The 22,580-nt window shown below is 39.3% G+C and overlaps 1 protein-coding gene across 5 annotated transcripts; it reads left to right on the forward strand.

Annotated features, from left to right (window-relative positions):
- Positions 1-35: 35 nt before the first annotated feature.
- Positions 36-22,358, forward strand: apip (APAF1 interacting protein). 5 transcript variants are annotated; one of them, XM_078264226.1, is made up of 10 exons: positions 38-142; positions 6,069-6,149; positions 9,048-9,116; positions 14,315-14,415; positions 16,064-16,112; positions 16,230-16,347; positions 17,605-17,634; positions 17,840-17,975; positions 20,497-20,664; positions 20,842-22,358. In XM_078264226.1, the coding sequence occupies exons 3-10, from the start codon at positions 9,051-9,053 to the stop codon at positions 20,939-20,941; spliced, it is 768 nt and encodes a 255-aa protein (XP_078120352.1). In that variant the 5' UTR covers positions 38-142; positions 6,069-6,149; positions 9,048-9,050; the 3' UTR covers positions 20,942-22,358. The 5 variants fall into 5 exon arrangements, with proteins under 5 accessions (XP_078120266.1, XP_078120352.1, XP_078120185.1 ...); XM_078264059.1 differs by having other exon boundaries at positions 6,069-6,145; XM_078264140.1 differs by lacking the exon at positions 6,069-6,149 and having other exon boundaries at positions 36-142.
- The last annotated feature ends 222 nt before the right edge of the window (positions 22,359-22,580 follow it).

Genomic DNA, 22,580 nt, shown 5'->3' on the forward strand with positions numbered 1-22,580 from the left:
AGCACAGTACGTAACTACAAATCCCATCCGGCATTGTATCCTGTTTGGATGTCGCATATTGATGACGTAGTGTTAGTTAGATATCGTTAGCTGTTTTGGTATCGTATATTTAACCACAGACTGACTTCACAGCATAAGTAAGGTAAGAAGTTGTGTTTTTTTATGCATGTTTTGCTGGTCGTAAGAGTAGTCAAACTACCATTGCGCAGCACAATGAGTTTGCAAGCTTAACTAACCCATTTTCAAAGTTAGTCTAACTGCTGCAGGTTATCTAACGTTACAACTGTTATATCGTTTAGCTAGATGAGGCAACATTAGCGCAAGCTGCACAGACCTTAACCTGAATTTGTAGCATATTTACTTAGGTAACGACTCAACCTTTTCATGCTCCATAACTGAGACAACAGTAACGTTACTGTACGCTGTCTGACTCCTCTTTTTGGTAAAATACATTTGCGTAATTCAGTCTTTAGTGACACCTGTGGCTTATCATCCAACTATTCGTGCTGACATGTAACTGTTAGTGTTAGGCCTACAGTATTTCAAGACAACAGTTTTATAACTGGAAACGGTCTTTAGTTGTACTAAACAGGACGTGGGAAAGCAACCTTAAAGTTTATCTTATCATTATTATGTTTCTATGGCTGCAGCAACTATAGAGACGTGAGTCACAAACTGTAACGTCAGTAAGTTAACTTGGCTAACTAAACATCCGGCCGTATGTCGTAGTCAAATGACATACAATGACCGCTACACAGGTTATATTTCAGTAGGGTCCATTTGTTTTAAGGTACCCTGCCAGTAAGTCTTGTTAAAAGTCTGTAATTTAAACTGTTTTGGTTCAGCCTGAAACAGTGCTCATTGTGAATGCATTTGCCACGTGTACCATGTGGCATTTAAACAAAAAAACATCAAGTTAAATGGCAAATTAGTAGCAAGTTGTCCATTTATTGAGTAAAATGTACTATCTTGCATCTAATCAACTTAAAACAATATCAGTTTGTGTATATGTAAAGTAAGGTTCTATTCCAAACCAGCACCAAGACTACAGCAAATCATTTTACTGATAAAACAAACAACTAGAAACAGTGACACTTCATTAAACATAATGATCTCTTGTAGTTTTTTGTTGTGCGATGAGCAATACTGTGTCAAGTATGTCAATTTAATATAATATGCATACTCATACGACACAGTATTGCTCATCAAAGTACGTGTGCTGACATGTAGCCTACATTTACAGAGCATTTACAGCAGAGTTTATAGCAGGAAATGGTCTTCATTTGTGTAAAACTTCCTCAATAAGTCATGACCGAAAAGTCTGTATATTATTTATTATATACATTATTGTGGTGAAATGAAACGTTTGCTCAACAGAAGTATATGAGTGAGTGAGCCAGTCATTACTAAAAAGTTTATCTTATATAACCAACTGTTATTTACATTATCAATTAATCAGCTTTTTTTCTAAATTAGTAGTTTGGTATATCAAATGTCAGAAAATAGCAAAACATGCCAGTTACTATTTCCTAAAGCCAAGGGTGACTTCTTCAAATTGCTTGTTTTGTCTGATCAACAGTCTAAAAGCTTAAGCTTTTCAAAACAGCAGATGAATCAGAATTACAATCAGCTTTAATGGCCAAGTAAGTGTGAACACATTAGACTTTGGCTCTGCCTGTTGCTCTCAAAGTACAATACACAGAATAGAAATACAGCTAAAAACAAGGACATCAAAGCTGAATGAGGTAAAGATAAACATTTGACTACTATGTACAGATATAAGTTTATAAAAAAAAAAAAAGAATACTGTACACACTAGGAGTGTAATGGTACATGTACTTTCGGAACGGTACAGGATTTTTGGAACGGTACACAGAATGCAATCTTTAACAGAAATGATTAGGCTTGTTTTGCTCGTGGAACATACTTCAATTCCGAGTTCCCGTCATATTAAGTGGTGGACCAAAAGTTAGTTTAGTCTCTGCCCTGCACTTTTAGCGCTTCCTAGCGGTGTGTGATACTTAGGGTTGGGCATCGTTTGGATTTTAACAATTCTGATTCCGATTCTTTTGATTCCGGTTCTTATCGATTCCGATTCTTTGAGGGGTGGAGTTGAAACGGGTCACATGCCTATTTTCTCAAATGAGAGGAAAGTTTTATTTTGATTCAATGGTGGGTTGCAGTTTTACCGGGCTTTTTCAACGTAAAATAAAGCCAGACTAGAGCGTCGCTTACTGTGCACCATGGCTGCAACACAACAAGCGCCTGGCCACTACGGAAACCAAAACTTGCGCATGTTAAATTGGGAAGCGATGATCGGATTTGAAACCAAATCCTCCAAACGATTCCAATAAAGAAACGATTCGACTGGAATCGTAATTTTTGAAACGATTCCAAGTAGGAATCGGTTCTCGCCGATACCGATACAAACGATACCAATACTTTTTTAATAATTAAGGTGGATGCATCATCAAATTGATAAATCTGAATGAATTTTCATGACCTTTTTTAAGTGGTTTTGTGATTTTTTTTTTTTTTTTCCCAGGATTATTAATAAGTTAAAACTCGTTGTGTTAACACTGTATCTTACAGCCTTTTTTTTTTTTTAATTATACAGCTTGCCGTTCATTTTTGGCCTGAAAATATAGCCACACGGCGCTCCTCTTCCTCTCTGCCGTTCTTCTGCTCCATCTCAGTGCTGCTTGTGTGTTTGCTGCTGGCCGCCGCCGGGCCTGGCTGCTTGCTTGCTTGTTTGCCTGGCGCTGCTGAGTCACGTGACGGTTAGAGCTGCAACAATAAATACATTATCCGATTAGTTGTCAACTCTTAAATGAATCGGCAACTATTTTGATAATCGATTAGTTGCTTTGAGTAATTTTTTAAGACAAAAGTAAAAATTCTTTGATTCCAGCTTCTTAAATTCAATTCAGTTTTATTTATAGTATCAAATCATAACCAGAGTTATCTCGAGACACTTTACAGATAGAGTAGGACACTCTATAATTTACAAAGCCCCAACAATTACAATAATTCCCCCAAGAGCAAGCATTAGCGGTAGCTATTGCGACAGTGGCGAGGAAAAACTCCCTTTTGGGAAGAAACCTCGGACAGACCCAGGCTCTTGGTAGGCGGTGTCTGACGGTGCCGGTTGGGGGTGTGATGAACAGTGGTAGTAATAGTCACAATAAAGATAATGGAACAGTGACTACAATGGTAGTCGTAGTAGGTCATGTCATAGTAGGGCACATGAATAATAAATGTGAATACTTTCTTAGTAGTTTCTTCTCTCCTCTGTGACAGTGAACCTGTTGAGTTGTGGACAAAACAAGACATTTGAGGACGTCGTCTTGGGCTTCTGGGAAACAGTGTTCCACATTTTTAACCATTTTCTGACATTTTATAGACCAAACAACTAATCGAATAATCGAGAAAATAATCAACAGATTAATCGACTATGAAAATAATCGTTAGTTGCAGCCCTAGTGACGGTACAACATCAAATCACAAGAGGGGGGGAGGAGCAAAGTGTGCCTGCTCTGCGCTGTGACAGGAGCTGCACAGACACAGACAGCCAGGTCGCCTCTTTGATCAAACCGCAGCGGTGCATACTGGAGACAAACTGAAAATAAAGTATCGATCTCATTACACTGGTATTGATCAATATCAATACCAACGTTGGTATCGATACTAACGATATTTGGATCGATCCGCCCACCACTAGTGCTTACACACGGTACGCTTATACCGGCCAAGCCTCCCGCTAGCTAGCTACCGTCATGGCCAATGTAGAGGTCTCCTGTTCTCCTGTCATTAAGGTCTCCTGTTTGGGAACCCTTCAGTTTCCCCGTGAAGTACAAAAACAAGTGGATAAGACGAAAGTAGTGTGCCGACATTGCTCATTAGTGATCGGGAATGTTGCTGGCAACACGTCAAACTTGCTAACTCACTTGAAACGGCAACACGCAAATTGTGTGAATATCGCTGCTACCAGGACGAAAACGACTGTGGTGCAAACGCAGCGCCCCTCGGCATTTAAACAGACTTTTGCTGGTAACTCAGAACCGGGCCAAAGCATTAACAAATGCTGTTGGTGTTTTTATAGCAGCAGATCTACGACCATATTCAGTTGTTGAAAACACAGGTTTTAAACACACGGTGAAGGTGTATGAAATTCCTTCTCGACCACATTTCAGCCATACAGTAAAGTCATACCAGCCCTTTATGAACAAGCAAAAACTGCTTTACGTAATAGTCTTTAGTTGTAGTAAACAGCACGTGGGAAAGCAACCTTAAAGTTTATCTTATCATTATTATTGTTTTGTTGTGAGATGAGCAATACTGCGTCGTATGAGTATGTAAATTTAATATAATATGCATACTCATACGACACAGTATTGCTCATCCAAGTACGTGTGCTGACATGTAGCCTACATTTACAGAGCATTTACAGCAGAGTTTGTAGCAGGAAATGGTCTTCAGTTGTGTAAAACTTCCTCAATAAGTCATGACCAAAAGGTCTGTATATTATTTATTATATACATTATATATTTGTGGTGAAATGAAACGTTTGCTCAACAGAAGTGTATGAGTGAGTGAGCCAGCCAGTCACGATTTCCTAAAGCCAAGGGTGACTTCTTCAAATTGCTTGTTTTGTCTGATCAACAGTCTAAAAGCTTAAGCTTTTCAAAACAGCAGATGAATCAGAATTACAATCAGCTTTAATGGCCAAGTAAGTGTGAACACATTAGACTTTGGCTCTGCCTGTTGCTCTCAAAGTATAATACACAGAATACAAATATGGCTAAAAACAAGGACATAAAAGCTGAATGAGGTAAACATAAACATTTGACTACTATGTACAGATATAAGTTTATAAAAAAGTATACTGTACACACTAGGAGTGCAACGGTACCTGTACCGGACCGTTTCGGTAAGTAAGATAATAGACATGCCAAAGTGAAAATGGTGCTGGAATAAATGAAGAAATATATATATATATATATAATAAAAAAAACAGGTTGCTTTATATCTGAGGTAGGATATGACAGCATAGTGTATATTTGAAAGATATTTACATTTTTAAATTATATGTATCTAAGATTTAAAATGCCTAAAGAAATAAAGTGAAATACAATACACATTGTTACATGCATTTCCTTTATAGGTAGACTAGGCCTATGTATTATTTATGTAATAATTAAATAATGGTACAAAAGGACACTTTTATTAGGCTAGGTCTTGCCTTACAGTCATTTTCTGAAATTCAGCAATTTGCTGTCAGAACAGAAGTGACAGTTGACTATCAGTAGTACAAGATTGCACTGCAAAACTCAACCATCCTGTAGCCTCACATTCAACCCTTCAGGTAATACTATGTAGCTATCTAGCTTACAGACATATTGGCATTAGCGTGTCCTTCTCATTAAACAAGTCAGTGTTTACTGTAAGCTAACACAAGCTAACTGACACTAATTAGGAACAAAAGGAACCCTGTAGGTGTTTGTTCGTACAACGTCCTCAGTGTACAGTCAGTGCTTTCCCAGCTATCCCACAGGGAACTGTTTTAATGTGAAAGGCTCGGTGTTAGGGCTGTTGAAATTAATCACTGCATCGATGCATCGCGATGCGGACCTAGACGATTCTGCATCGATGCAGTGACAGCATCATGAAATCGATTTGAATCGTTGACAGGATAATCGTAATCAAATCGTGAGACTAGTGAAGATTCACACCCCTACTGTCTGTCATTTAGGCTACATCGTCTTGCAGTTTGAATTTTGAATAAACTATATATATATGAAAAACAGTCTCAAAAGTACCCAGACACACAGATTTACAAATATATTTACATTGAAAAATACTAAGCTCATTTACAAATGATGAAATAAGAGTTACAAATTAGACGCACAGACACAAATACGCGATTTGTACACATACAAATCGCTCTGCATTCATTTGTGCATTGTGTTTTACAAGTTGCAAATACTTATGAGACTGTTTTAGCACCATATGGTTCCACCCTCCCAAGCTGTGATTTAAACAGTTGACTCTTTTTTTCGTTTCGGCAGAGTGCAGATCTCAAGGTGTGTCTCCCTCTCCTTTCCCAAACAAAGAAGCGTTGGATCTGACTCAATAGTCCCTCCTGGTAGGTAGGCTATATTTGGTGATAGTTGTGTTTTGGTAAAACGGCGGCCCTGCCGGCACATCAGTATCTATCATAGACTGTCTATTAGGGTTGTCCCCGACTAAAAATGTACATAGTCGAATCAGAATCATCAAGTCTTTTCTATCGTGGACTGAGGTGGCGGTACACAGTAAAAAGTGAGGGTACTCATGTGGACAACAAAGCTTGCATCTTTTACTATTTCAAAGTGCACCCACCCAGGTTTAAATCCCTGCCGCCAAGATGCTCTTCTATCGGTCACGGATAAGGTAACTTAAATCTCGGAGCGGTTGAATTTATTCACGCAAAAAAATTATTAAAAGTTTTTTTTCTTTTTAACTGATCATTTACAGCATTATTTGTTGATATTTATATCATACCAGGCTGTATATGAACTTATTGGGAGAAAGCAGTTAGTTCTATGTAAAATCCGACATTGAGCACCCCCCCATATAGCCAAAATGGCATGATCCTCGTTTCATTAAACCTCTGCGAAGATTCGACCGTGAGATTGGCAGTCGAATCGGGCTCCTTAGATCGAAGCATCGAATATTCGACTATTCGTGGTCACCCCTACTGTCTATTGTAACCGTTCAGGCGGAGAGTGGTACTGCAGCACGGGAGAGGGCAAGACTTCCAAAACCATAACCCATAAAAAAAGTTCTGTAAGAAGTTGATAAGGGAAAAGCTGCTAATTTCAGGAAGACACCACAGTAACTGCAGACAGCACGTGTTGTGTTGAAGTGGTGTTTCTAAAGAGACTGTCACTCTCGCCGGACTGCTCTTCTTTTCTGTCCATTTTACATTAATGACAAACACGGTGGTGTCTGGGGAAAAGAGGGGTGACTACCTGGATAGAATTAAAATAATGTTTTAACACCTGCTCTTTATTGGATTATGAGTTTGCCGAATTACAGGAGCTGTTTGGACAGATTCAGAAACAATGGCGAATCTAATTTTATTGGTAGATTTTAGTTGGTAGCCTTATAAGAGCCGGGTTTGGTTTTATAAAGGAAGTCTGCTGATACAGGCACCAGCTCAGAGCAGGACTGTGCAGGCAGCCGATTGGTTCACGACCTGCTTTAATCTTCATTTCTTTTTCTTTTGTTGACTTCATCCTTCTGCACGTCCTCATGAAAACTAATGACGGTGTTTTGCATTTAGTGTTGGCAGGGTCTGTGTTGCTCTCTGCTGGACCACATTGACATGCGATATTCCGTTTCACTGTTTTTTCTGTAGTGTGATTTTATTGATTCATTCATATTAAGACAAACCTAAAAGCCATGTGTATTGTATTTCACTTCATTTCTTAGTTTGATTTGTTTTTATTTAGGCATTTGAAATCTTACACAGTTAATTTGAACTATATCCTGTTTAAAGGTGCAGTAGGTAAGCCTTATAAAACTAACTTTCTGTCATATTTGCTGAAACTGACCCTATGTTCCAGTAGAACTACATGAAGCTGGTAATTAAAAAAAAAAAAAAATAAATCTGCCTCCTCTGGCTCCACCTACAGCCTGTAGTGCGATTTGCAAAAATCCACCGCTCCCTGTTCAGATGCACCAATCGGGGCCAGGGGGGGCTGACTAACTGCATGTCAATCACTGCTCATGCACACACATTCATTCTCCCTTGTGGGGGGAGGGGCTTAGGAGAATGTTTTGGGCTTTAGCAGAAAGGGGGGAGGGACTGAGAAGTTGTTGATGTTCACATTTTTTGGCTAAGTCCTGGATCTTCACAATCCTACCTACAGCACCTTTAAACTGACACCTTAATCACAACAAAATGAATCCACATTGAACTATCTACTTAGCAATCAATTCCAAAATGTTTTTGTACTTGTTTTTTTTCTTGATGATATATGGGCTAAGCCAAACGTGTGTCTTTTTATGCTGATAAAACCTAAATATGGCACAGAGAATGATGATGTGTGTATGTTATATATAAGATCTGGTATTTTACCTTTGACGGTTGAAACTGGACGATATGTTAATGTAGAAGAGGAAAAACGGATCTGTCTGATGTGTTGTTTAAATGGTATAGAAAATTTAGTTTCCTTTTGTTTCTACTGTACTTTTTATTGTGAACAGCGTGATTCCTTGTTTAGCAAGATAAAAACAAATATTGATTTTGTAAATATGGATGATGCTCAAAGACTGAGATGGCTCTTCACATGTGAAACATAAATGAGCCAGTTATCTTGAGAAAGCCTGGGAGAAGAGGAACAAAACACATCTTACCGAGATGATTTGTAGATATTTGTTTGTATTTGGTTTTGGTATTTTTTTAATTTTTTGTTTTCTGTTATTCATGTATTTCTCCACATGATTTGTATGCGAGACCGGACGATGTCAGAAGTTAAATAGTGGTGTCTTGTAATCCCAAATGGGATGGGCCAAATGTTTGGAATGGCGCAGAAATAAAACTAACTAACTAACTAACTGTATCTTATTGTTAAAAATCTTGTTGGTAAAAATGACCATAGCTTTGAGATTTTCCATTGTGTAATCGTTCGTATAGATAGAAAGTAAAATCAATAGTGGCATCTAAGATTTTTTTTTTTTAACAGCGCTGGCGATCTGCCCTTCCTTCAAAGGAAACCGTGGCTACTCCCTAACTGGTGTGTGGGAGGAGAAGGAAGAAGAGGAATTTGAAAACTGTAAATCAGTTCTCGCTTATTCTTCCCTGTGTTTTCTCAACCGTCTTATTTCAACAGGGAATAAATCAAAATAAGGAAGTGAGACGCTGACAGAACACTGTTTCATTGTGACTTAAGAGCACTACGTCTGTCTCAAATGACACTAGAATCAGTTTTACGGCAAACATTTCCCACACATCTTCTCTTGTGAATTGTCTCTAAATGTGCTCAATCATTTTCTCGCAGGAGATGTCATCTCTGTGTGGCACCAGCAGCAGCTGTCAAGATGCAGGTCAAGAGGCCACAGAGAAACAGGCAAGCATGACATGACACACAAACACTTTGAAATGCATTTCAATCAGGAGAGACTCCGTTGAAGATATGCACACATTTATTTATAAGATATAACCAGTAAGTTTAACATAATCATTTGGAGATTAGAGTCCATTGTAAAGGGGTATCTATACAAATCTAATGTTTAGGAAAACTAAACATATCCCCCAACGGAATCTAGACACTGGTGGTGGTGAGAAAATCGGAAGACGTAAAAACGTGCCGTCAACCGGGAGAAGACCGAGAACACCGTCAAAAATGCCTGGAGGTAGAAGGGGAGGAGGCGGGTCGCACTCTCGTCTGAAAATACAACTGACAGAAGCAGGAGAGAGAACAGATTTAAAACATGGTAGTATGCTGTGATTGGTTAGAACATAAGTGCCCGATTCTAATTGGTATACAGAACCGTAACACCCACTGCCCAGCTGATCAGTTAAAGAGAAGAGAGACAACGTAACAGAACTCTCTCTGACAGAATTTACGCTGAGCTACATTTGTATGAAATTATGCTATGGAAACACAGCTGAATTTAGCTGAAACTACAGTATATATTATGGACTTTTAGGAAGCCTTCAACTCATTTTTTAGTAGCGGTAATCATGTATGCATTGGTAATATTGAATAATAAGATTAGACTAGAAAATTCCACAAGAACTTTTGACAGTGTGCCCACTACTTGGTGCACAGAAAATGTGTGCGAATAGCTAAATTGCTAAAGCTAAACTGGATTAATAGCTTAAATCCGTAAGAAGTTGAAGTAGTGAGAATAGTTGGAAAAGTGTGAATGTTTTTTTTGGTGATTAACAGTTTATTGGTTTTTCAGAAAATTTTAACACACATATCCATCAGCAAAAGAAGCAGTATACATACAACAAAATAAAAAGAGAGGACATAGCGCGACCATAAACAAAAACTAAACTATAATAATTACAGACATTATAAAAAAAAGAAGGGAAAAATAGACAGTGATGCACAGACCCTTGAGTTTACAACCTTGCCTATATATAGGTACAGTATTCTATCAAAATGTATCCATCAGACATGTTTTCTAGTTAATTGCTATGTTTATGAGCTGGAACATTAAATGCAAATCCAATCCAAAAGTGTACGAGTGATACTTCCCCCATTTCAAGTTGTACTCCTCCACTTTGTTAAGCAACCTATAAGACAGTTGTTCAAGGGCAGCCAGCTGACCCAGAGCGGCGCGCCACAAATTCAGTGCTGGTGCAAAGGGGGCTTTCCATTCTTTGACCAGAAGTTTCCGGCCTAACATGAGGACAGTCTGGGTCCAGTTAGAGAGTGGAGGGGTTAGGTCACTTAATGCAGAGGGGTCCCCCAAAATAAACAGACTAGGGGTGAACGGGATATTCTGGTCAACAATTTTCTCTATGTAGGGAAGACCAAAATGCCAGAATTTTTGGGCAACTCCAGAGCATGTGTACTAGGGTACCATTTTTGTCCCGACACCTCCAGCATTCCGAGTTATCAACCAAACCAACCTTATGCAGCCTGGATGGTGTCCAATAGATTCTATTCAGTATTTTGAATTGGATAAGTCGCGTTTGCAGTTCCCTTGACATTTTTTTCCCATTTCTAAGAATTCTGCCCCATTCAGCATCTGTGAATGACAGTTTCCCATGTCGTTTTAAGGAACAATATATTAGAGTCCGAGGCCGTAAGGAACATAGCGTAGTAAGCCGAGGCTTGAATCACCGGCTTCATCTCTGTCCTCCTTCGACTCTGAAGTATAAACTTTTACATAAAAGTCTCTAAAAGCTGCATTAATCTCCTTAGGATCATTCAGGACAGACCCATTGTCCCTCCTAATAGCATGAATAGCACTCATTGCTTCTTTTTGTTTAATGTGCCTGGCAAGTAGTCTACCAGACTTGTCACCCTCCTCAAAGTATTTCTGCCTTGCCCGAAAGAGAGAATTCTGCCCTCTGGGTCATAATTGATTTAAACTCATACTTTAGTCAACCTGGTAAGATTTTCAGAGGACATTTTTTTTTAAATTTACTTCTGCAGTTATGATCTGTTTTTCAAGCTCTTGGAGCTTAGTGTTGTTTTCCTTCTTCCTGAATGACGAGTGTTGAATTATGTGGCCTCTAAAAAGGCTTTCAAAGCCTCCCATGCTACCCCTGCTGACGGAGCCGTTGGGAGATTGGTCTCTATATAGAGGTTAATTTGTGATCTAAGTGATTCCTTAAAGGTCTCATCTAATAGATGGCTAGAGTTTAATCTCCATCTAGTTGACCTAGCTGGCTTATTAAAGGACAAAATATGGAGAAATATTGGGCTATGGTCTGAAATAATTATATTACCAATGTCACTCGTTCCCATAGCCGATACCAGCAAATGAGACACCAAAAAAAAAATCTATTCTGGAAAACGAGCTATGTGGTGAAGAGAAGAATGTAAAATCTCTCGATGATGGGTTTTGTAGCCGCCAAATGTCTACTAGACCAGATGCTTTGGACATATCTTTGAGCACTGCGTGTGCCCTAGTAGGGCAGGCCGATGGAGAGCTACGGTCTAATATATGGTCCATTACCTCATTAAAATCACCCCCCATTATAATTGGTTAGTCCCCCAAATCATTCAGTTTCTTCTCAAGCAGCCCAAAAAATGCCGGATCGCCTCTATTTGGAGCGTACACATTCGCTAGTATGATACTATTTCCCTGGATCTCACAAAACATCAACAGCATTCTCCCTGCCTCGTCTGCACTCTCCTTTTAAGCATTTAAATTGTAGTCGCTTGTTAACTAGAGTAGCCAATCCTCTGCTCTTACTACTGCCACAGGCAACCGCCACAAAGCCCACCCAACCACCCAGAAGCTTTTGAGATTCAAGTGGTAGTAAGTGGGTCTCCTGCATAAATACCACATCGCATTTTTTTAGAGCTAATGAAAGTTAATACCTCAATCTACCTGGGCGGTGCACCCAAATAGAACCTATGTATGGGAAACACTGAAATGAGTAGGGGGAAATGCAACGGCACCAAGCCACAGCCGAGCGACGTGCGTCGCCATGACGTGTAGTTACATTTCTTGAGAGGTGCACGTCAGGCTAAGGCGCAGGTCGGTATATCCAAGTACCTACATACCTACCCACGGCGTAGATTTAACGCAGAAGCAGGAATCAAGCTTAAGGGGTAGATATGACTGAGCTACAATTAACAGTATGAACAGTAAGGAATTCACTAAAATATATGCAGTAGGTAGGCAAAATATAATGGGGATAAATGGCAAAAGTGAGAGTGAGAGACACAAACAGCTGGAAGTATGATATGAAAATGGTTTATATACAATAGATCAGATATATAGAGTATAGACATTGGTGTACATATGAATTTGTACTGTATGCCCATCAGTATAAATATGTACGGGTATATGAGTGCATATATGATACTGGTAAGTGTATGTACAGTAGAGTGGTTGTAAGAAGTAAGTATGATGTAGCAGCCAGAGGCCGAGACAGTGGTAGTGCGGTCATAGACTGTGGTGAGAAACGTGGTCCGCCGACATCGCTTTGTGCTGGACAGCCTCTGGTATGAGACAGAGCAGTTGCCATACTATACTGAGATGCAGTTGGTAAGAATGCTCTTGATTGGTGCAGCGCTAGAAGTTCACCAGATTATGAGGTCTCAAAAGCACAGTGCATGCACACATTTTAAATACATGGATGGTGTTACTCTGTATTTTTGTTATTGTCAACAAAGACCAAAACCAACAATGCGCTAGTCCGTCTCTCAATACTTTCTGACTTACCTAACCTGTTTACACATATGGTGGGGGATCTAGTAGAGTATTGCAAGAGGGTGGTGTATGTGAGATTGAGACAAAACTACTAGAGTGTGTGTGTGTGTGTGTGTGTGTATGGTAATTAAGGAACAGGTCATTCAGTACAATGATGTGGCTATTGATGTATTTTTTTCTGACAACAATGAAGCACTAAGGCACAGAAGAATAATCAGACTCGACAATACTTCCTAATAATTTATAATCTTTTTATTTGATACAGCACCTTTTACAGACAGTCACAAAGTGCTTCACACAATAAACATTTGTTAAAATACAGTAGGATCCAAAACAGAAAATAAACAAGCAAAAACAAATACAATACCAATAAAGGTAAAAGATTAAAAGACTAAAAAACCCCAAATTACAAACACGAGACAAAAGCATCAACCGAGACTGCAGAGCGTAAGTTAATAGGAAGGGCATTCCACAGAGTCGGAGCTACCACTTCAAAGGAACGGTCACCTTTTAGTTTTCAAACGAGTGCGTGGGACCACCAGTAATCCCTGGTCAGAAGACCCGAGTGACCTGACCGTAGTGTACGGATCGAGCAGGTCAGCGATATAAACAGGTGCCTGACCATGCAATGCTTCATATGTAAGAACAATAACTTGAAATTGGATCCTGAACTTGATCGGAAAAGCCAATGTAACAAGGATTAAACGGGAGTAATGTGCAACATCCTGCTGGACCTGGTCAACAACCTTGCAGCAGAGTTCTGGACCAGTTGTAGATGGTCCTGTGAAGACTTGCTGAGACAGGTGAAAACAGAGTTGCAGTAATCAAGCCGGGATGATATGAAATTCACATTGCGAAACCACGGCTCTAAGTTTAGCAATGTTTCTCAGTTGAAAGAAACATGTGCGGCTTAGTGATTTGATATGCTGGTCAAGAAACATGTTATGATCAAATATAACACCAATATTTAGGAGTTTGCACTGTACAGCCGAAGAAAGGGACCCCAAAAGCTGAACAACCTTGGAGGCTGTAGTATCCGGCGCAACAGTAAGGACTTCGGTCTTATCTTCGTTAAGCTGCAAGAAATTGTTCACCATCCAGTCCTTAATGGAAGACTAACATTTGAGTAGTACTGACAATGACACACAAACATGAACAAACATGAACAAATATGTAGCCTACAATTATACCAAACATTTCCTTATATTCAGTCGGGCATTTAACAGCAAATAAAATGCACGCTATACTAAATAACAGTTTGCTGTTTTCTGTTACAGTGACACAGTACTGGTACAGCAATGCCATCAACATAAAAAGCACAGCGCTTTTACATTTAACCATGTGCCTTTTAAAGTTGAATGACTTCTATTCACACTGATGTATGCTAACACTGTTAAACTTGATCTACAATGACTTACAGGAGAAGGAGCATCCTCGTGTTCTCATCCCGGAATTATGCCGACTCTTCTACCAGCTGGGATGGGTGACGGGGACTGGCGGAGGGATCAGTCTGAGACGAGGGTTCGTATGTACATTAATTTCTTGCAGAATATTGTGAAGGATCCGAAATGACACCCCTTCATTTAACGTTTCTGTTTGCATATCTCTGACAATCACGCCAACAATTGAATCCTGTTATGGGGATTTTGTTTTCCGACATTTGTATGCTGACAAAAGTGCAGCGAGGCTGATGTGAGGTCAGTTACATCAGTTTTGATAATGTTTGCAAATCAAGGGTGAAGACAGAAGGTCACAGTGTTGCCAAAATGAAACCAAATTCAAACTGAAGGCTTTGACAGGTTATTACGAACATCTTTGAACTGTGATGTTTTGGATGGCAGCTACAAGGAAAGCGCCACCCATCAGCAAATCTCTGTTTGAAATGGGGAATGGCAGACATTTATTTGAGCCAACAGGGGAGCTTGATGGAACCTCAGATGAACCCAAATTAGATTTACTGGCTGCCAATCCATGTATGCTGGTATTTCATTCAGATAGAAACAAATTGGGAGTCTTAAATGATTGACAGGAGAATGTCCTTTCATGTTGTTAAATTATTATACCTTTTATACCATTTTGATAGGAAATAAGCAGTTCTAAGCTCCACTGCAATACTTAATCATTCCTCAAAATGGCTGTTTTCGTCAGAGTGAGGACTATTTTCTAGTTTTCAGTTTTTTTGTAATGAAGTTGAAAAACAGGAAACATTCAAGTCCCAAATCTCATCTAGTAAATGAGAACTATTCCCACTGTATCCATATTGTGGCTGTTTACACCGTTTATAAATTGATGCTTGGATTGTTCATCTTAGGAACCTAAAAGCTGTTTTAACATTTACTTTAGATAAAAGAAAGTGGATGGAAATATGTAATGCAATCTAGACAGTATTGTCATTTTACACACACTTCTAATAAGTGTATTTATTTTTTTTTTTTTTTTTAATATATTTATTTCTTTGGTTTGACTCAGATATGACTCAGAGCCTGAGGCGGCCTATCCAAACATTGCACACAAAAATCAATAGGCTACTCCTTTATCTGTTGTCTTTATGGCTAGATTGAAAAAAAACAAAAATAACGAGTACAATGGCTTTGTCCTCTACATTCTATGGGGAAACGTTACGGCTCTCAATATTTAAGCAAGAAATATGATCATGAAAGATGATGAGGGGATCAAATGAGGCGGTTTGTTTAACTCAGTCGATGTCTTTACTTTTTATAATTTTTTTTTAGTCCAGGCTGTGGAATGAAATATTTTCCAACAATGACTTATTTCATGGTTAAGGAAATGTGATATGTTGAAACACTATTTACAGTACAGTTCAAAGGGCATTCCAAGTAAAACAATGGACACTAAGACACAAAAAAAGAAAAAAGGATGACTCTAGCAATAACCACAGGAAGTCTATGGAAAACTGTTATAAAATAATTACTTAAAATAACTGCCCAGGGAAATGGGTTCTTTGTGGATGGCTGGAAAAGCTTTAGTGAGTGTTTCTTATGTAGTAGTAGCCACAGACGACTGCTCTTTACATAACCCCATACCATTTTCTGTAAGGCAAAGACACAATAACATGAGAAGACTCCTATGATTTTTATACCATGCAAGGCCCTCTCGTCCTTCTCCTCCATATTAAAACACACCATGCTGTTTGTTGTATAACTCACAGAGAGCAGATCTACATCGCACCATCAGGCGTCCAGAAAGAGAGAATACAGGTAAGCAGGTTGCTGTGTCGTTCTGCTCAGTACAAATAATCAAGAGTTCAGATTGAGCAGCATTAATTCAGAAAAGGATTTGTGTGTTTACACCTGTGTAATGTTTGTGTTACTCAGCCCGAAGACATGTTTGTGTGTGACATGGAGGAGAGGAACATCAGCTGTCCACCTGCTTGGAAGAAGTTAAAGAAGAGCCAGTGTACACCACTTTTTATGAATGCCTATACTATGAGAGGTCAGTCATTCTTATTACATTCGTACACATTACCACCCATACTAATCACTGTTTGCAGTCAGTCAGTGATAGAACTGGTCAGTAATCCCAATACCCCCAATTATCCTTTTTTAATTAAGTCAGTGATATACTTGTTTTGTCTGTGTCAGAGTCCAATCCAAGGTTTACTATTGCACAAAGAAAGAAATAGGAAAACAGACAAATTGCTTTTTTTATTTAAATATGATTGTTTCTAGTTTGAAAGGCTGAATGGAATTAGAAACCTGGTATACGTTTCCCTGAATGTTGTGATTATGTTCACTAAAGGTGGTAAAAACCATTTAGTCATTTGAAATTATGTAACAAATAGCCATGGAAACGAAATTGTAAAATCATTAATAGACGCCAAATATTCTCCTCTGGTCTTGTTTCTTTTATTCAGCAGCTACATTTCACAAACATTTTATTCAACAAACTTGGTTTATGAAATTATTTTTCTTAGGAAAAACTTCCTCTAAAATAAAGGCTGACAGTTTGCTTATTATCCAGTCATAAAGTCGTGTAATTTACCACTTCATGACTTTTCATAAACAGCTGAAGGAGCGGCGGCGCGCGTTGTACATAGTGGAAACCCTGTTGTGCGTCTGCCCTATTTCTGATACCGTGGCGGCAGAAATTTTACTGTGGCGGGCCGCATAATATCAACATAGAGGAAACACTGAACATGGTACATCAAATCAATCACAGGAAGATTACAATGTCATGGTCCATCATCGTCTGTGGGTATTTACACGGGAAAAAAGTGATGATATGAACAGCTCTTTCATGGCCATGATGTCTTTGTAAAGAAATGTGCCCTGTCTTGCCTTGCTTTTCTCAATAACTGTGATGCAAATCACAGGATAAACGTGCGTCACTGCCACAAAGTTGTTTTGTACAATACTGATGTTGCTGGAAATAATGAAATGACATTTTAACAGTTCAAAGATTGTGCTTGTTACCCATCCAGGTAGCTTAAAAAGAGGTAAATGTTGGCAGAGAGTTAGATAATTATTCTCTAGTTAGAGCTAGGAAGGAGGCAATTAGGATTATTAGGCCTGTTCACAAAATGAAGTTCTTGCATGGGGAAGTTGTGGTTTGTTGAAGTATTGCTTTAAGATAAAATTCCAAAACCTATCATATTTTATAAAGAAGCAAACAAGGTTCCATAAGGCATCATAATTAAAGGCCAACATTGTAATGAAATACCTCAGCCAAAAAGGATGATTTTTGTTTCAGTTACTCATCCTCTCTGTCGTGGAATACCAGGTGAGAGTTTGCATTTCTTTTACAGATAAGGAAGCCACCAAAAATAGAACTTGAACTAACGCAATTTAAATTGTACCAAAGAATTTTAAAGCATTGATGTCTGATCATCATCTGTGGCATGCTTTCTCCTGCCTTGTTACAATTATAATTTGAGAAAGACCAGTAGAAAAAAGTGAAAACCTGCTTTTCCTTTGCTAAAATACAGGGGCACAGGCAGTTATACACACCCACTCCAAGGCTGCTGTCATGGCAACACTGCTGTATCCTGGCAAAGAGTTCAGGATAACGCACCAGGAGATGATCAAGGGGATTCGTAAAGGCACATCGGGCACTAACTATGGGTATGTAATCAAGCAGCAAGGATTAATGAAGTCCAAAGAGCTTCCAAGCATTTTTATTTTCAGTCAAGTGAAAGTTCATGAAGTCTTGGTTATGAAGTCTCTTGGCACAAATCATAGCTGCAAAGTGAAAAATATGGAACCCTTGTGTAGATCTGAGGAGTGTCTGCACTCAGCTTGGGCAGACACATTAGACTTAAGGCACAATCCTGCTTGATCTCATGTTTTGAAATGTTGCTGTTTAACTGAGCTTTAGTAACATAACCTTGTAATTACACACTCAAAATCGGCTCAAACCCTCTCTCACAGCATATTAAAAAGGCCTGAGGGAGTTATGACTGTAGGAATAGTTTTTCTTAAATACTTTGGCTTTGTTGTTTGAAGACACACCTGAGATTAGATGTACGTTTTTATCCTTTTATTAAATTGTTGTGCAGCAGTTGCAGTACACAGTTATAAAGAGTGCAAATAAGTGTGCATAAAAACTAAATACAAACAAAGGTTATCTATAAGGTGCAAAAACCAAATGTACTGTACACAATGCCAGAAATGTAAACGGTCAACCGTAAGGATCGTAAAGGTTAACAGGTTAACAATAAGGTGCAAATCCAAAATATCCACTTCGGTAAAGGTAAACGTAAGGATCACAGATTTTGTATGAAAAGTGGCATATAGCTATATACAATTTAAAATCTTAGTACAGGTAAGTGTATGGTTAGTCTCACATTGTCAGACCAACCTTCACAGCGCTGTGGAGTAAGGTCAGGCTACACCACACATACGTTCTGGGATAGGAGAAAAAGTTGGACGTCAAAAAGTAACGTTATCTGAAAACGGCGTGTAGTTTCTTTTTAGCGTCTCACATCACACTTTCAGTCACTATGACCACTACTACGGTCAGAAACATTGTGCCAAAATATGAACAATAACGTCGCTGTCAACGGTCTTATCTGCTAATGTTAGCTACCGACCGTTACTTTGAAACCATCCAGCAAATAGACGGTACCGTAGGATGCCGTTACCTGAAACCGGTGATTTAACGTCGCCGCTCATTTTACACACAGTTTAACAACGAAACGCTGAGTGAACATTACTAGCTACGCTTTTCATGTTGGTTTTGAGCGGTATGCACCCCCGCTAACCTGGAAACCGGTTTTAAAACGGTAATGTTAATAGAGCGCTACAGAGGACTACAGTGTCTCCTGCAGCGGGGAGTCAAAGGCAGAGGGACAGCCACCGCAGCTTTCGGTGACGTTAGCTTCTTGTCTCATCTGGGGTCTGATAAACATTAAATTCATCAAATTCCGTGTCCACAATGCTATTTTCCAACAAACTGTAGCTTTGATATTTCACGGGAAACGCGTGAGTGCAGATTTCATGTCGCGGCTTTTTTCGACGCTGTTTGTCACTTTGCCTAAGATTGAGTGACAAGTAGTACTCGCCCTGTTGTTTGTTTGGTTGCCATGACTTTGCGAGTGATGACGTCGTGTCACTGTCCCAGTTGCTCACCCTAAAGGGGAGAGAGAGCGGATGACAGTTTGCTTATTATCCAGTCATAAAGTCGTGTAATTTACCACTTCATGACTTTTCATAAACAGCTGAAGGAGCGGCGGCGCGCGTTGTACATAGTGGAAACCCTGTTGTGCGTCTGCCCTATTTCTGATACCGTGGCGGCAGAAATTTTACTGTGGCGGGCCGCATAATATCAACATAGAGGAAACACTGAACATGGTACATCAAATCAATCACAGGAAGATTACAATGTCATGGTCCATCATCGTCTGTGGGTATTTACACGGGAAAAAAGTGATGATATGAACAGCTCTTTCATAGCCATGATGTCTTTGTAAAGAAATGTGCCCTGTCTTGCCTTGCTTTTCTCAATAACTGTGATGCACATCACAGGATGAAACATGTGCGTCGCTGCCACAAAGTTGTTTTGTACAATACTGATGTTGCTGGAAATAATGAAATGACATTTTAACAGTTCAAAGATTGTGCTTGTTACCCATCCAGGTAGCTTAAAAAGAGGTAAATGTTGGCAGAGAGTTAGATAATTATTCTCTAGTTAGAGCTAGGAAGGAGGCAATTAGGATTATTAGGCCTGTTTTGATTACAGCAGTAAGACATCATTATTCTTATTAGTGATTATCATCCATAATTGTTTATTTTATAAAATGGCGAAAAAGGGTCCCAGTTGGCAACCTCAACAGTTGCAAAACCAAAAATATTGAACTTACAACGATACACAACCGAGAAAACCAGCAAATCATCACATTTGATGCTGGAAGCTGGAAATGTTTGGTATTTTTACTTGATAGACTACTTATCCAGTTTCAGTACTGTGTCTGATTTACCGTATCACTTTGACAATCAGAGAGGCTGTACAACAGATGATGGCAGCAATCTTTGAGAACAGGCATGCAGAGCCACTATCTGACAGCCCTCTGATTGCAAACGTTAAAGCCTCGAAAAGATCTCAGCCTGTGTTTAATTTGTCATTTCGTCCCCTGCATATACACAGGTATGACGACAGCCTGGTGGTGCCTATTGTTGAAAACACCCCAGAGGAGAAGGACTTGAAAGACCGGATGGCTCGGGCAATGGAGGAATATCCAGATTCATGTGCCGTCCTCGTCCGCCGACACGGTGTCTATGTCTGGGGCGAGTCGTGGGAAAAAGCTAAGACCATGTGAGCATTTACCTCCCAGCACTATTAACCTTTAGTTCTTATTTATGACTAAGAATATATTAGTATATTTGTGTATAGACGGCATGTTTTAACAAAGAAACCCGATTTTTTTTTTTTTTAAATACCTTGCATTGTATTTTTCTCTTTCAACACTCAAAATACTGCTGCATTTTGTAGGTGTGAATGCTACGACTACCTGTTCGAGATCGCCGTCCAGATGAAGCAGTGTGGACTGGACCCTTCAGCCCTCCCAACGGAAGAAAAAGGAATAGTTTGACATTCACTGTTGCTTTTAAAAGAGATTTGTCGCAGAAAGGTCAGAGGTGTTCAATCAGAATCGCAGATTGTAATCATTTGCCTTTCACGCCGGCCTGCTTCAAATTTGATGAGATTTGATGGTAAGGGCAGATCCAGGGTTAAAGGAAATGAAATGCCTGTGATCCGGAAGCACCTGGAGGTATGCTGAATAGCGCTGTGGGACAACTCCTGAATGAGCAGCTAGCAAATCAATGTCTCCGGGTTTAAATTGTCCTATTCATGTTCGACTGCACTGGAATCATGATCTTAGTGTATGTCAGGCACGAACATACTGTGCATTTCAGTTGATCTACAATGATGATTAACTGCCTTTGCTCAATCAATAAAAACTCATGGCATGTCAATCGTGAGTCGCAGAAATTATTTTGAGATGATTGTTTAGGTATTCCCTTACCTTCCGTCTTCTTGGTAGTCCAGATGTCCCCCTTCCCCAGCAATGTTTGCAAGATCCAAAGCTAAATGCCCGATTTTCTTTGTTTAAGCTACAAAACATTTCTGAAGCCATATTTAAGTTTTAAACCAATGGCAAACATAACTTGTCATAAACACTGCATACACACAAATGATTGTGGACATCTTATCAAACACCCTTTCAGTAAAAATAACCCTGTGTTGTGTAAAAGGACCCTTGCTGTGTCCATGTACATCCTGTCATTCCCACACCACCATCCCAGCACCAGACAAGGGCACTTGGTGCAGGGATAGCACAATGGCTTTAGATCCTAGCACTGCATGCCTCCAGTCTGCATACTCATTTCTCATAAATGTCAGAGTTCTGTTAACAAGCTCCCTATGTGGCCACCATCCTTGCTTCCACTACTGTATTCCCTCAAAACAGAGTGGTGTCAAATACTGTATGCTGCAGGCTTATTTGAATTTTTTATTTTGTGCTGCGCTAACACTGCAAAGATTCCCCTTCCTCTGATTAATGAGGAATTCCGGTAAACTCAATTGCAAACAAAACTGAACACCAGCGTATAACATAACAATGACATTGTGAAGCTCACAGTGTCAGAGTCTCATTGTCTCCATTCTTGAACAGATAAAAATTTTCTTTAGTCTTTCTTGTATCGTTGCAGTTGCTGTTGCTGTTCAGTGATTTTCTGAGGAATGAGCTGTAAAAATCTGTCAAATGTCAGTGTTTCGGAAAAATGAAAGTTCCTAAAGTATTTAACATTGTCAAAGTCAGACTGTGACTGACTCACCCTATCTCCTGTTCGGGGCTTCGGGGTGCATCGCTTCATAACTGCTCTGTTTTTTTCTGTACGTCTGTCTTGTTTATCTTCTACGTATATGTGTGACACTTTTTTTTTCTTTTCTTTTTGTCACGATCACCAATAAAAACATGTAATTAAAAGTCAGACTGTACCCCAGCACCCAAAACCAAATATGTGTATTATATATTTGAATATTTATGCCATCATGCATTTATATTAATATGTATTACCTGTCAGACTGCAAAGTTCAGCAGTAGACACACTAGGAATATAATATGAAGCCAAAGAAGACTCGCGTGATATGGGGGCTCAGGATGGCACTGTAGCAAGTTGTCCATACTGTGGAATGGGGCCAGCGGGGCACCTAGTGATTGATGGTAA

The sequence above is a fragment of the Sander vitreus genome, chromosome 1 (genome assembly GCF_031162955.1).
Source record: "Sander vitreus isolate 19-12246 chromosome 1, sanVit1, whole genome shotgun sequence".
Lineage (NCBI taxonomy): Eukaryota > Metazoa > Chordata > Actinopteri > Perciformes > Percidae > Sander > Sander vitreus.